The sequence below is a fragment of the Diceros bicornis genome, chromosome 17 (assembly GCF_020826845.1).
Source record: "Diceros bicornis minor isolate mBicDic1 chromosome 17, mDicBic1.mat.cur, whole genome shotgun sequence".
Lineage (NCBI taxonomy): Eukaryota > Metazoa > Chordata > Mammalia > Perissodactyla > Rhinocerotidae > Diceros > Diceros bicornis.
The window spans coordinates 22,162,666-22,177,324 of NC_080756.1; the positions used below are offsets into that span (position 1 = coordinate 22,162,666).

General features: G+C 58.1%; 1 protein-coding gene across 3 annotated transcripts in view; it reads left to right on the forward strand.

The window, feature by feature from the left end:
• RAPGEF3 (Rap guanine nucleotide exchange factor 3) overlaps positions 1–11,264 on the forward strand; it is a 28,776-nt gene extending 17,512 nt beyond the window's left edge. For all 3 annotated transcript variants that reach the window (XM_058558421.1, XM_058558422.1, XM_058558423.1), the window contains 16 exons: positions 5–83; positions 291–441; positions 526–608; positions 1,271–1,310; positions 3,981–4,062; positions 4,370–4,516; positions 6,417–6,514; positions 6,896–7,021; positions 7,108–7,289; positions 7,537–7,627; positions 7,764–7,814; positions 8,786–8,873; positions 9,256–9,320; positions 9,781–9,835; positions 9,933–10,004; positions 10,849–11,264. In XM_058558421.1, coding sequence (XP_058414404.1) covers positions 5–83; positions 291–441; positions 526–608; positions 1,271–1,310; positions 3,981–4,062; positions 4,370–4,516; positions 6,417–6,514; positions 6,896–7,021; positions 7,108–7,289; positions 7,537–7,627; positions 7,764–7,814; positions 8,786–8,873; positions 9,256–9,320; positions 9,781–9,835; positions 9,933–10,004; positions 10,849–10,967 — 1,529 coding nt within the window. In that variant the 3' untranslated portion in view covers positions 10,968–11,264. The remainder of the gene's footprint in view (positions 1–4; positions 84–290; positions 442–525; positions 609–1,270; positions 1,311–3,980; positions 4,063–4,369; positions 4,517–6,416; positions 6,515–6,895; positions 7,022–7,107; positions 7,290–7,536; positions 7,628–7,763; positions 7,815–8,785; positions 8,874–9,255; positions 9,321–9,780; positions 9,836–9,932; positions 10,005–10,848) is intronic.
• Positions 11,265–14,659: the final 3,395 nt, after the last annotated feature.

Below are 14,659 nucleotides of genomic sequence, written 5' to 3' on the forward strand. Positions count from 1 at the left end.
ACAGAGACTTTCCTCAGCGACTTCCTCCTGACCCACAGCGTCTTCATGCCCAGCACCCAGCTCTGCGCTGCCCTCCTGCACCAATATCCTTCCAGCCCCAGGGTGATTAGGATGGTGTGTGGAGTGGGGAGGAGGAATCCCTCATAGCATGGCTATGCCGAGCCCTCCAAAGTATCCACCTTGTGCCAGGCCCAGCTTGTAGGCAGGCCTTGGGCGTCCTGCTCCCCGTTTGCCTGCGGCGTGGTGGGGGGGACCCGCTGGATGTTGTGGTTCCCTTGACTGGCGCCCACCTTCCACGCGGAGCCCGCGGGAGGCAGCGAGCAGGAGCGCAGCACCTACATCTGCAACAAGAGGCAGCAGATCCTGCGGCTGGTCAGCCAGTGGGTGGCCCTGTATGGCCCCATGCTCCACAATGACCCTGTGGCCACCAGCTTTCTCCAGGTACCTGGGAGGGAGGTAGGGCTGGACCGGGCTGCCAGGGTGGACATGGCTCCAGCCATCTCAGTGCATCTTGGCTCCTCCCAGAAACTCTCAGACCTGGTGAGCAGGGACGCCCGGCTTAGCAACCTGCTGCGGGAGCAGTGGCCGGAGAGGCGGCGACACCACAGGTGATGCTTTGGCTCCGGGTTAACCTGTCATAGGTGTGCTGGGCAGCGCATCGGGGACTGCGAGCTCGCGGTGCACGCGGCGGGAGCGTTGGCGGTGGTTGCTCATTTGTCTAGTCCCGCTTCTTTCCGTTCCTTATTCTTACCAATCCCTGGCTGTTCACCCTCACGTCACGCGTCGTCCATTCTCATGCGTCACGCGGTCATTCATGTGTCATTCTCGTATCCTGAGCACACCTGGATGGTTCTCACTTCCTCCATTTGCACGTATTTATTACCGGGCACCATCAGTGCCAGCTCCTGCCGGCCCCTCCCGGTGAATCTCCTGGAGTTTACCTTGGTCTCCCCACACATTCCCACGGGGCAGCTGAGGTTTGGGGAGCGCTCATCCGCTGTGGCGCCTGCTCTACCTGATGCCCCGTCCATTTCTCCCGCGGACTCTCTTCCCTCCCCTGGCCTGGGAGAAGCACCGAGTCCAGGGTCCAGGTTTCAGGCCCCAGCTTTGCCCCTCTCTGGGCCGTGTTCACCAAGTCATGCTAACCTCTGAGCCTCGGTGAGGGCGATGGAATCCAGAGCCCCGGGTGCCTTCCTGCTCCTGGCCCCGTGCTGTCCTGCCCGCAGGGTCTCTGGCTCCCATCTCACCACGCTTCTCACTTGCTCCACAGGTTGGAAAATGGCTGTGGGAATGCATCTCCTCAGATGAAGGTGCCCGCCCCGAATTGGCTCCTGTCCCCTCTGTCGGAGCCCCAGCTCCTTCCCTCTGCTCCCCCGGGGACCACTCAGCTCCTCCTTCAGGCCCTGCCCGAGGGGCTCTGCGTGGGAAGTTTCCCCAGGCAGAGACACACCCTTGGGTCTGTGATGGGTGTTCACATGGCTTTGGGGACACAGAGGTCTAAGGTCACTCCCCCACCCCCACCCCCAGAGGCTTCTATCCTGACTGGGAGGTGACTGCTGCTCATAGTTAGAGCCCCTTAGCAGTTCCCCCTGGGAGATAAGGGATGGGGCCTGAAGGCAGCCTCTGAAGCCCCTGGTTCCTGGTGGCCAATGCCAGGAGCCCAGAGGAAGGCAGGCCCATCCCCGGGAGCCAGAGGTGGCCAGTGCCATTCCTGGCAGGGCCCAGGGGGAGCAGAGGGAGACAAGAAGATGTGACTGGAGCCGAGATTTGGTGAGGAATGGTGGGAGAAAGGACTGGAAAGGTAGGTTGGGGCTGGTTGTGGGGAGTGTTGCATTCGGAATAGAATCCAAATGCCCCACCTGGGCCTACCGGGCTCCTCTCCCACCTCGTCTCGTCCCCTTCCTCCCTGCCGGAGACTCTCACAAGCTCCTTTTCTTCTATAGGTGAAGTTTACTCCTTGGAACTTTCTTTCTCTGGCTCTTTGCCTGTGTGGATCCTTCTTATTGTTCTGATCTCAGCCAAAATGTGGGGTTCCCAGGGAGGGCCCCCATCTCCCTATCCAGAGCATCCCCTATGCAGACCAGTGCCCTGCCACGGCTGCTCCCCTCCGAGGTGTCCTCTGTGGTTTTCTTCAAAACATCGTCACTGTGTAGAATTGTTTTTTCCTTTGTCTCCTTGCGTATTGTCTGTTAGTATCTGTCACATCCCTCAGAATGCTGGCTTCACACGTGAGGGGCCTTGACCTGTTTCCCAGGGCTCACACGCTGCCTGGCCTGTGGCTGACGCTCAGGAGCCAGCGTGGACTTGTCCTCACAGGCAGGGCACGGTGTTAGGTGCGATGCAGCAGTGGGCTGGGAGAGCCCCCTGCCTGGAGGGGCTCCCAGTGGAGGGAGGGACAGAGCTGCCAAGCAATCTTATCTGTATAAGGACAAGGATGGGGGCTGACCCAGGGTCAGGGAGAGCATCCCGGGAGCTGACTGCTGGAGCTGAGAGCGGCAGGGTGTGAGGTGGAGGGGTGCCCGCCCATCAGCCCTGGAGATGGGAGAGTGAGAGCCGGGCCTCAGAGGAGGCCGGGAAGGTGGGCAGGGGCCGGAGCGTGCAGGCCCGTGGGCCATGGTCAGGGGTTTGGTCTCTGTCCTTACAGCAGTGTGAGCCATTGGAGCTATCTGAGCCAAGGATTGACAAGATCAGATTTGTGTCTTGAACTGGGCAGCGAAGGTTGCGCTTTATGCAGCGGACAGTGATGGCCTAGAAGCCATTAGGAAGCTGAACTGGGCTCTGGTCAGGCAGACTGGGGGAGGAGGGAGGGAGGCACCAAGGGGCAAGGGTGGAGGAGGATAGCTGGGCTGTTGCAGCAGATGACAAGTGAGGCGACCTGGGCAGGTGGAACTGGGGGGTTGGCCCGGGCTGGGGAGGGGGACACAGGGACACCCATTTCAAAGAAGAATCCCCAGAACAAGTGACAAGCTGTGAGGAAGCAGGGGAGGCGGGAACCTCAGTGCAGGAGAGTGTCTGGGAGGAGCAGTCTGGGAGGCAGGATGAGGGGTGCCGAGGGATGTGTGGAGTTTGGGGTGAGGGAGCACAGACATGGACAGATCCACGAGGCATTTAAGGCCAGGGCTTGGAAGAGAATTCAACACTGGTGGTGTGGTTTTGAGAGTCTTCCATGTGCCGGTGGCATGTGAGGCTACGAGGAATTCTGAGACGAGCTCTGAGATTTGGAAATCCGGGGAAGAACCGTGGACTGAGGTGTGAACCTGATCTCCACAGTCAGAGCTGGAAGGAGGGAGAAAGTCAGTCCCAGCGTTGGCAGAACAGTCGGGGTGGGCAGAGGAACCATGGTAGGGAGGCCTTAGCCCAGCATGGTTTGCTGCATCAGCCCACTGTGGTTGGGGTTCACGCAGGAAGGGTTGTGGGATTCGACAGGGCAGTGACACAGTTGAGGGTTGATGGATAAGCGCACAGAGGGAGAGAGGAGCAGGATAGCATTCCAGCTGGGCCACTTAGCAGCTGTGTTGCCTTGGGCATGTTACTTAACCTCTCTGAGCCTCATTGATTTCATCTGTAAAATGGGAATGCTACTACTACTACTATTTTTGTCAAAGGGCTATTGTGTACATTTAGATACTTAGAATAAGCATGTACTTAGTCTGGTATATAGCAAAGAGCAAACTAGCAAATGGTAGCCGAAGGAGGAGAAGAGAGAGAAACCAGAGCAATAGCTGAGGTATGTTCCTCTCAGAACAGCTCTGGACCTATTTGGCAGACAGGGTGACACACCTGTAGAGGGGGACAGACTTGTTCTTAGCCCTACTCTGTCTCTTCTCCTGGAGCCTTGGTCCCTGGCGCCTGACCTGGCTCAGGTTCACGCAGCAAGCAGAGCCCCCGGGGGGTGTGCATGCTGTGTGGGTCCCATGCTCCCAGTGACAAAAGCATGCTCTCCTTCGTGTCCTCCAGGCCTTACTTTCTCTCCCTCTCAGGCCCGGAACATACCTGTTTGGCTCCCCAGCCAGGACGAGCCCTTCCCCAGCAGCAACTGTGCCATCCGAGTTGGAGATAAAGGTTGGTGGTTCGAGCCAGCCAGGGGATAGCCGGCATCCTGCGGTTGTCATCCTCGACCTCAGTGTACCCTGCCAAGGATGGCACGCTGTACTCCTTGGGTCTCTGTTCCAGGCTGTCAGGCAGAGCCTCCCTCCTGCGCCCCTCTCCTTGGCTCAGGGCCTCCCACCAGTTCTGCGCAGCGTACCCACCCAGGCTTCTCCTTAGCCCCCTTGCCGCCTCCTCAGGGCCCCTCCCACTGCCCTCTCCCTCCTGGGGCGGGGAAACCAAGCAGCCTGCTCCCCCAGCTCAGCCCGGTCTTCCTCTCCAGTCCCCTACGACATCTGCCGGCCGGACCACTCGGTGCTGACCCTGCAGCTGCCTGTGACGGCCTCGGTGAGAGAGGTGATGGCCGCGCTGGCCCAGGAGGACAGCTGGACTAAGGGGCAGGTGCTGGTGAAGGTCAACTCTGCAGGCGGTGAGTTGTGTCTCTGAGTAGAGTGGCCCCAAGGGAGAGGGTCCCCTCAGGGCCATGCCCAGATCTCCCACATTAAGGTCTTTATCATCTTGATCAACGTTAATGATGGTCGGCATTTATGGGAGGTTTATTCCGTCTCTTCAAAGTGCCTTGTGTGTCATGCTTAAGAGCATGGACTCTGGAGGCTGCTGCCTGCATCTGATCTCAGCCCTTTACGTCACTGCCTGTGTGTCCCTGGGCAGGATACTTAATCTCTCTGTACTGTTTCATCATTTGTAAAAGGAGGATAATACGAGTACCTGCTTCATAGAGAATTGTGAGGATTAAACGGGCCAGTCTATTAATGTGTTTAGAATGGAGTCTGGCACATAGACAGCTCCACATGGGTATCAGCTGCTCCTATTACCATCCCCGTGCTTATATATTCATTTAATCCTAATCAGGATCTTAGGAGACAGGCACTTTTGTCCTATTTCCAGTCAAGGACACTGAAGCTCAAGGGGGTTAAGCGACTTTCCCAAGCTCACACCGTCAGTGTAGCTGGCCTTTGCCTTTAGGTAGTCTTCATTCATTTAGTCAGTCAGCAAACATCTTTGAGGGTCAGCTATGGGCCAGCAATGGATTAGGAGCTAGAGGTACCAGGTGAGATTGAGCAGCTTGATGGTTAAGAGCATAGACTGTGGACTCCCAGACCTGTGCTGGAATCCGAGACCTGCTGCTTACCACCTGTGTGATCCTGGGCAAGGTGCTTACCCCCTCTGAGCCTCCGTGGCCTGGTCTGTCAAATGAGCACTATAACTGTACCTATCACACAGGACTGCTGTGGCTACTGAAGGAGATACTGTGTATAAAGCACTTAGCATGGGGGTAGCATGAGGATTATGAAGACCTGCCATTGGCAAACGTGGCACATTAAAAACCACTGTTGTCTGTGAAGAACACAGCCCAGGTCTGACAGCTGGAGCCCAGGGATTAGGAGCATCCAGAGAATAATGGCAGGGAGTGGAGGTGAGAACAGCAAAGCCTTCTTTCTCCAGGAAGTAGGGGGAGAGGATGAGGTCACCTGTGCCTGTGCGCTGCTCTGGGAAGCACTGCCCTCTGCTGGCCATCTTGGAGAGTTGCAGTTGCCCAAAGCTGGTATTTGTTGAGACCCTGCTCCCGCGCCAGGCGCTCTTCAGAGAACTGATCTCCAGATGGTTTTGATTGACACTCATGTCAGTAACCAAAATTTTATTACAAACCCTCTACTGTGTGTATATTTTCCTATGTCATACACATATATTCCTACACTAACGTTATGTAATTATAAAGCTACACACAAAATAGAAATGCAAAACAGATGAGAAAAATAAATCTAAGTAGAAGAGCTAATATTTTCTCCTGGATGCATGGATGGCCTCGTGTGCCTTACCCTGGAGGCTACTGATCTAGGGACTGGGGACTCAAACATGACTAAAAACACAGTCCCCATCCACGGAGCTGGTGAAAATGAACACCGAGGCCCTTGTAAGTTGTTCCCAATTTCAAAGGGCTTTTATATGTATCATATACCTACAGCTGCTATTTATATAAATTATTTCATTTGACTTGTGAGGAGTCAGGGCAAGTCTATTGTCTCAGTTTGCCAAAGGAGGAAACTAAGGCTCAGGGAGGTTCCCACCTTGCCCAAGTTCTGCCCGTCACATGAAGAATCCCCTTTCATCCTCCTCGGGGTGCTGCCCTGGGCGGTGTATGTGCGTGGGCACGTGCACCTGTGCATTCACAGCACCCGCCCAGGACTCCAACCCGCCACTGGGAGAAGGGGCCTCCCAGCCTCCTGAACAGGCCTCCACCCTGCGTCCAGTTACTCCCTGGGCTCCCTCTCTGTCCCCACCCAGAGCAGCCTCTGCTCTCTTTGCAGATGCCGTTGGCCTGCAGCCAGATGCCCGTGGTGTGGCCACATCCCTGGGGCTCAACGAGCGGCTCTTTGTTGTCAACCCACAGGAAGTGCACCAGCTGGTAGGGACAGGCAGGGCGCCAGGGCCCAGGGAGGAGCTGTGTTTTGGGAGTGGCAGGGGTGGGTGTGGGGGACAGTCACAGAGAGAAGAGAGAGGGGCTGGCTCTGGCTGCTGCTGCTGGCTCAGCTGATGGGGGGATTCCAAAGGTTGAGGGAGGGGGAGAGCTGGTTGGGAGCTGTCAAGGAGAAAGAGGAAGATCTGCCCTCATTAGGTGCTCCCCAGGGGACAGGAGCCCTACAAGGAGGGGTCTCAGTGTTGGGGAGCTGTCAGGATGATGCTCCTTGGGAGGCCCCATTCTTCAGAGGCCCCAGACTCTCTCCTCCCACCCTGTACCTCTCCCTGGATTACTCAGGCTCCCCCCTGAGCACTCTCCCACCTGCAGACCCCACACCCCGAGCAGCTGGGGCCCACCATGGGCTCTGCTGAGGGGCTGGACCTGGTGAGTGCCAAGGACCTGGCAGGCCAGCTGACGGACCACGACTGGAGCCTCTTCAACAGTATCCACCAGGTGCAGAGGCAGACTGAGGCCAGGAGAGCGGGCGGCGGGGGTGCCCCGCCCGGCACGCGCTGATCTCTCGTGCGCCCCCCGCCCAGGTGGAGCTGATCCACTACGTGCTGGGCCCCCAGCACCTGCGGGATGTCACTACCGCCAATCTAGAGCGCTTCATGCGCCGCTTCAACGAGCTGCAGTACTGGGTGGCCACGGAGCTGTGTCTCTGCCCCGTGCCCGGCCCGCGGGCCCAGCTGCTCAGGAAGTTCATCAAGCTGGCGGCCCAGTGAGTGCCCGTGGGGTGTGTGGCAGAGTCCTGTGGCCGCCTTTTCTTAGGTCCCCCATCCCTGGTCAGTATGTTGCCAACTCTGCCATCCCTTTGCTTCCCTGGCCCCCTGGAGCCTCGGCCTCTCCACTCCATCCAGCCCCAGTTCCCGCAGAGGCAGCACTGGCCTGGCGGGCTCCTGGGCCCCAGGCCTGGCTCTGTGGGTGTGGCTGCTTCCCCTGAGGGTCCCTGGGTCTTCTGCTCACAGCCTCAAGGAGCAAAAGAACCTCAATTCCTTCTTTGCCGTCATGTTTGGCCTCAGTAACTCGGCCATCAGCCGTCTGGCCCACACCTGGGAGGTAGGTGCGCTCTGGAGGGGAGTCCAGCCCCTCCCCCAGTCCTGAGGTCAGGCCCCATGCCCGTCCTGGGAGTCTGGGCTGGGGATGGGGCTCTCATCGCAGAGCGGTGACAGCTCCATCTGCGTCTCCTTGGCAGCGGCTGCCCCACAAAGTCCGGAAGCTGCACTCGGCCCTTGAGAGGCTGCTGGTGAGTGCTGGGCCTCGGCTCCTCCCTCCAGAAACCCCGATTCCTGGCATCCCAGCAGCCTCTTTCCCTGTCCTCGGCTACTTCTAGGATTTCCAACCCCGGTCCAGGGCCTGGTTCCCTTTGGCCTGTGAGATTGGGGAGGTGGCTGAGGACTGGGGTGTTCAGCGTTATGGTGGGGGTGCGTAGTGTCTTATATCCCTCAGGACGTGTAGGTGTGTGTAGGTATGGGGACATTTGCTGTGGCTGTGAGGTCCTATGTGAAGACCAGGACAGGCCTGGTGTCCGGCCTGGGGTCTGAGTTGCGGGGGGACCATCAAGGGGATGCTGACTCACCTCAGGACTCAGGAAGCAGGTCCTGGCACCAGCACCCACGGTGTGCCAGGGCCCGTCAGCGGCCCCTCGGGAGACTCAAGGAGCCTGTGGGCCAGACTAGGCCAAAAGATGAGGAAATTGTTGGGGAGCTGAACCCCCCGCCCTGAGGAATTGGGGGGGCAGAAAGGGTTTGATGGGGCTCAGGAGAAAACTGGTGCAGAGGTGTTGTAATTAGCATGGCTCTGCGAGCTCTTGAGGGAAAAATTCACCCCGTGGGGCTCAAGAGCTTCACAGGGATATACCCACCAGAGAGAGCCGGAGACAGAGACAGTCAGACACAGGGACAGGGACAAAGGCAGAAGAGAGAGAGTTTTCCATGAAACCTCAGGGCCCCTGTGACTAATGGCCGTGAAGTTTCCTTGGGGGCTAATTGGAGGCTGGGAAGCCACATGCGCAGACTGACAGTCGCAGCCTCGGGCCCCCTCCCGCCTGCCACCGGGCCTGCCTTGGTGAGATCTGGGCTGAGAGGAAGCTGAGCTCCGTGGGGATGGGCAGACGGCCTCTCCTTGGTGGGGTGGGGCGTTTGGTTGTGCTGTGGTATGTGGCGGGTTACGGCGTGCGGGACCCTCCCTCTCTCACTGTGGCTCCTTCGCTCTCAGGACCCCTCGTGGAACCACCGAGTATATCGACTGGCCCTCACCAAGCTCTCCCCTCCCATCATCCCCTTCATGCCCCTTCTTCTCAAAGGTAATAGAACCAATGCTTACCAATGCTTACCTTCCCGCCTCCATCCCTTCCATTCCTGCACCTCTCTGTGTGTCCACCCAGCCCTCTCTGAGTGATTCCAATGTGCTTATGCCTTTGGGAGCACAAAGATGAACTAGTAGGTCTCAGGCGAGAAGCAGAGTTAAGACATGCAGACAAATAGTGGTGACATTAGATGGCCTATGATATGAGGCCTACGGGATGCAAGGAGATTGCTCTGGGAGGTCAGAGGGGAGCCAGAGGAAGAGGGTCATGTGGTGGTGGGACAGGCCCAAGGCTCCCCATTATCAGCCTATCACCTTTTCTGGGCTGCAGGAAAGGGAAGGAGTTTGGGGACCTATGAACAAAACCCATCTCTTTGCAGACATGACCTTCATCCATGAGGGAAACCACACGCTGGTGGAGAATCTCATCAACTTTGAGAAGATGGTGAGTTCCAGGACAGTGGGCGTCTGCTACTGGAGTGGCTTGGGGGCTATGACTATGGCCTTGGAAGGGGGCAGGGGTGGGAGATGGTCTAAAGTTGTTATTAATAATATAAATATGAATACTTCTTTTAAAATAGCCCCTGCCTTACTCCATTGCATACCAGAGGGCCTGGTCTCTATTAGGGGGTGCTGGGGTGACAGCCTCAAATATCTCCCTTCAACCAGAGCCCTCCAGGCCTCTTCCTCTCTGAGCCCTTCCTGACTTCTGTTCTTCTTCCCACTGCCTGGTCTCCGCTGGGCTCTGGGTGTGCTGGGGCAGAGCAGACATGACCCCATTTCCTACAGCCCCCTCGTCCTTAGGAGCATCCCGCTCAAAGAGAGCTCAGGGTCTCAGCTGCCCCCCAGGCCACGCCAGGGGCCTGCCCCTCAGGCCCAGTCTCATGGCCTTGCCTTGCCCGCAGAGAATGATGGCCAGAGCCGTGCGGATGCTGCATCACTGCCGAAGCCACAGCAGCGGTGAGAGGGCTGGGCCCCCTGGGTAGGAACCCCCAACCAGTGTCCCCTTCGAGGCTCCAGCTTGGCCTGTCTCCCTGACTCCCACCTGCCCCCACAGTGCCCCTCTCGCCCCTCAGAAGCCGCGTCTCTCACCTGCACGAGGACGGCCAGGCGGCGAGGATTTCCACGTGTAAGTGGGGGTGGGGTGGGTGCTGACAAGTTTGCCAGGGCGGCATTCACAGGCACCTGCACACATGATGCTGCTAACACCTCCTTCACAACACCTCTGAGGCGCGCAGAACGTTATCCTGACTTAAGGATGTGCAAACAGGCCGGGGCGTTGAAGGAACTCATGGAAGGCCACGCAATTCGTTAGCGGTAGAGCTGGGACCCTGGCACTTACTCCAGACCTGCGTTTTTTAAGTGGCCTTCAGTTGCATGGAATGGGATTAATTCTAATCCACAGTTCATGCCACCCTGTCATCATTGGGCCTGTGCGTGATGTTGTGTATGTACGTATTCTGCTGACACAGTGAACACCACAGGACATAAGCCAAGTATGAGCACGTTGACGTTAACTTGTGTCTCCCTGCACAGTGTATCCCTTTCTTGTCCGCTCGCCTCTCCCCACCCAAGGTAACCACTATCCTGAATTTTGAGTTACTCATTTTCTTATTTTTTAAGATAGCTGTATCATATATATTCATACACACACACATATACTTAAAATGCCTCATATATGTAATATATATCATGACAACAAAATATTCTTTTGTTTTAGTTGTTTTTGAACTTGGTAAGGGGTGTTATGCTGTATGTAACCTTGGGGTCCTGCTATTTTCAGTCTGTGCTCTGAACCCCAGTGCTACCTGCCCCCAGGTCCGTGGGGGCGGGGCAGCAGTCTTCAGGACTGGCCGTGGGAAGTGACCGGGTGGGTGGCAGAGGGCAGGAAGGCGATGAGCTCCATGGAGGGGGAAGGGATGGGCTCTACAAAGTGGCGTGGGCGCCCCCCTGACTGCTGTCCCCCCCGCCAGGCTCGGAGCAGTCCCTGAGCACCCGGAGTCCAGCCAGCACCTGGGCTTACGTCCAGCAGCTGAAGGTCATCGACAACCAGCGGGAACTCTCCCGCCTCTCCCGGGAGCTGGAGCCTTGAGGAGGGGCCTGGGGGAGCAGGCACTTCCTCCAGGAAAGCCAGGGCGCGCCCGGGCCAGGAGGCCCACAGGCTGGCCACAGCTGGGCAGGGCTCTCCGCGGAGCGAACTCGGGGCCCCGGAGCGGGCAGTGAGGACGCAGCTGTCCCCTGTGATGACTGGCGGCCAAGGAGGACCTCGGAATGAGCTGGGCCCAAGGCCAAGGAATGGGGGACGGAGAGGCCCTGAGTGGGTGGGAGAGCTGAGCAGACGCTGGGACTCTGTGTTCAATAGAGAGCTCTCCACACCAGGTTTTTTCCAGATTCTGTGCCTCGTGGCTTTGTTGTCCGGCCATCTCCAGGCCCCTGTGGCTTGTTTCCACAGTGGACTGAGAGCGCCTGCATGTGTGTGGCATGGGTGGGGCCGGTTGCCTGGGGAGGGCAGGGTGGGGTGGGTGGGGGCAGTCCTGCTTTTCTTTCCACAGCCTGTGAGATAAACAGCTGGGTGTGGTCAGGGCTGTTTGCACGGGAGTGGTGGTCCCTGAGGAGCCTTATTGTTACCATCAGTTACCGGAGATGCCTGTGTTCTGCCGCCAGCCCTGTGGGGTGTGGCGGAGACGCGAGACCTGCCATCTGGGACAGGAGCTGAGGAGGAGGTGTGCCTGCCTCCAGAGTGGACGCAGAGAGGCTGACGGAGCAGCCCACCCCCGTGCGTGGTCTCTGGGACCCGGGCAGGGCTCCGGGATGGCTGACTGCTGTCCACATCTTAAGCCCTGGCCCAGGACCTGCTGGAGCCTGGAGCCCCTGTCAGCGGCCGGCCAGGGTGACCCTCGGCCCTCCATGGTGGTCTGAGAGGACTCCTACAGCCCAGCTGCAACTACCTCCTTCTGCCACCCCCTCCCGGCTCTGCCTCCAGCGCAGCACTGTTGGGTGGTGCTCACGCTGAACTGAGGCCTCTGAGGGGTGGCCAGTGGTAGACAGGACTCTGAGGCAGAGGCTTCTGCGAGGAGCCCATCCCTTGCTGAGGCGTAACAGGCTTCCCAGAAGTCAGATTTCTTATCAGTGGTGAGAACAGTCCCATCAAGCTCTGTCAGCCTTGAGGCCTCTCTTCCCTGCCCCTTCAGCATGTCCCCTGGGAACCAGCTCCTGCAAGGACCCCTGCCAGGACGCTCACTTGAGGAAGCTCCGGGCGGGGCCTCCCTCCTCTCTGCTCCCACTGTCTGGCCTGAGAGGGACCTCTGGGCCATGGGGATGACCCCGGAGTAGGTATTGAGCAGCAGGGCCCCTGGGCATGTGGAGGAGGTGGGCTCATAGCTGGAGGGAGAGGAGGGGCTGGTGTGGCCCTGCACTTGCTCAGCAGGTACATCTGTGGGGCTCAGGCTGGACGCACCCCCACCTCCCCTCACCCCTGCACTGCCAGACCCCTCATCCTTGCGGTCCTGGACACACGTGCACCCCTTCCAGAAAGGTCAGAGCCCTTGGCGGAGGTGGCACAGCTGGGATTAGACCTCAGGTGTCTAAGTGAATGTAAGTCAATGAACAGTTCTCTGCCTCCATTTCTCCATCTGTAAGATGAGTGTGAGGATCTCAGTCCAGCTCTGAGTGACAAGTCCAACTGCAGCTCTGCCACTGCAGGCAAGGTGACAGCTGTGGGCAGCCTGTGTCCTCAGCCTGATGGAGGGGCAGCATCGCTTGGGTGAAGCAGGCAGAGCCCACTCTCCCGGGGAGAGCCTTGGGTGGAGCAGACGGCAGGGGTGACCAAGCCAGTTCCCTTGCTGTAGGCAGAGATGGAGGACCACAGGGCATAGAAGCTTCGAGAGCTAAGCAATCAGGACATGAGGCCTAAGCCTTGGTAAGTCAGGACTCTCAGGAGCTTTCTTCTCTTCTAAACCCTTTGTCTTTCGGGGTTTCAGCAAGACCAGCCAGCTGGCCACGGCCCTCGATGTCCTTTCAGACTCAAGGGCAAGACCAGCCCTGCAACCACGGAAGCCAAGCGTGGTGGGGGGGTGTCCCCCATTAGCGCTTCTCCTTTTCTTCTCTGTGGTCGCACCTACATCCTGATGGAACTTGGGCAACTTTTGAATCTCCCTTCAGTCTTGGACGGCCTGCAACCTCCCAGCTGCCTCAGTCTCTTGGGTGAGACGCCTTGTGAGCCTGTTGGTAGAGGCCCTGCCAGGAGAACAGTGCCCAGGGTGACAGGAGGCCACCCAGTGGGAGCTGGAGACCCCGGTGACTGGGCTGGGTCACCGTGGAGGGAGAAAGGCTCTAGGTCATGGTGGCCTCGTGCTCTGAGGGCTGTGTTGCCTTCTGTCTCCCTGACTGCCCAGGTGTGGGGTCATGGAGGGGCATCCTCCCATGTCCTAGCAGCCCAGGCTGCCTGTAGGGGGTTCCCAGTATGTATCCCTGCTTCAGGACAGCCATGATGGGAGGAGGAATTCAGGGGACTGCTGAGAGAAGGAAGTGTGAGATCAGACCTTAAAAAATCTCTTTTACCTGAAAGGCGCTAAAGCAGAGAGGGAATGAGTGTGTCCTATGGGGGAGAACGGGGCAGAGGAGCTATTCCTCCTCTCAGATACACAGCTCCCCACCCCTCCCTTATCCTTAGCTTCCCTGGCAAGGCCGGGGTCAGGCCGGGGGCCAGGCCAGGGCTGTCACAGTTGGGTGCACACCAGGGGCTCCCGCCTCTCCAGCAGACTGAGCACGATCTGGTGCAGGGGTAGGGCAGGCCGGGGAGCTGACTCCCTGGCTGCTTCAGCTGCTCTCCCTGGGAACCAGTCCTCCTCTGTCCCCAAGCCCCATCCCCTCAGGACCCACCCTGAGCTGGTGATCTGGCACCCTCCACCCCCACCGCGTTCAGCAGAGAGTCAGAGCTCGGGGGGCGTAGGGCAGACCTGCTTCCATGCCCCCAGCAGCCTGGGCCCCTGGCTGTTCTGCTTCCCAAGCGGCCAAGATTCTTCTTCTATTGCTGATATTCGCAGTATTTATCATGCTGGTAGATTCAGATTTGAATTGTGTTTCTTTCCAGCATATCTGTTATCTTATTTTTACTCTGGTGATAGCGCAGGTATTTTTACCCCGTTTTACAGTCAAAGAAACTGAGGCACAGGAAGATTTGCCTAAGGTCACGTAAGTGGTTAATAACAGGGCGTCTGGTGAAGGACCTGGATGTGTATCAGCCACGCCTGTGCCACAGACCAGATGCAATGTCCCTGAACCCCAACATTTTCTTCTCTTGTAGGAATAGACCAGGAATATAAATTCCTCCCTCCCTCCTTCATTTTGGAATACTTCTTCTGGGCCTGATAGGGGCTCTGTGGATGGGACAGGCCATCCTGGGCTCCTGGAACAGACCACCCAGCCAGGCAGACAGACACAGAATGAGGCCATCAGAAGGGACAAGATGCTGCAGAGGGCAAGTCCAGAGAGTGGTAGATGCCTCTGGCGGCAGGGTCTCTCTGCTCACCCGCAAGCATTTAGGGCCACAGCTGCTCCCATGCTGGAATGCAGCTTCACAGCCCCAGCTGTCTGGCCCCCCAGAGCCCTGCACACCGGGCTGCACAGCTCTGCCTGCCAGAGTTGGGGGTGCTCTCTGCTCACCCTTGGTATAAGTCACTCGAGCATCCTGAGTATCAGGCAGGTATAGTGGCTGGTGGTTGGGGCAAAATCTCTGACCTGGCAGTTCTTGATCCCTTCCTCCCTCCCTCCCTTCCTTGGACC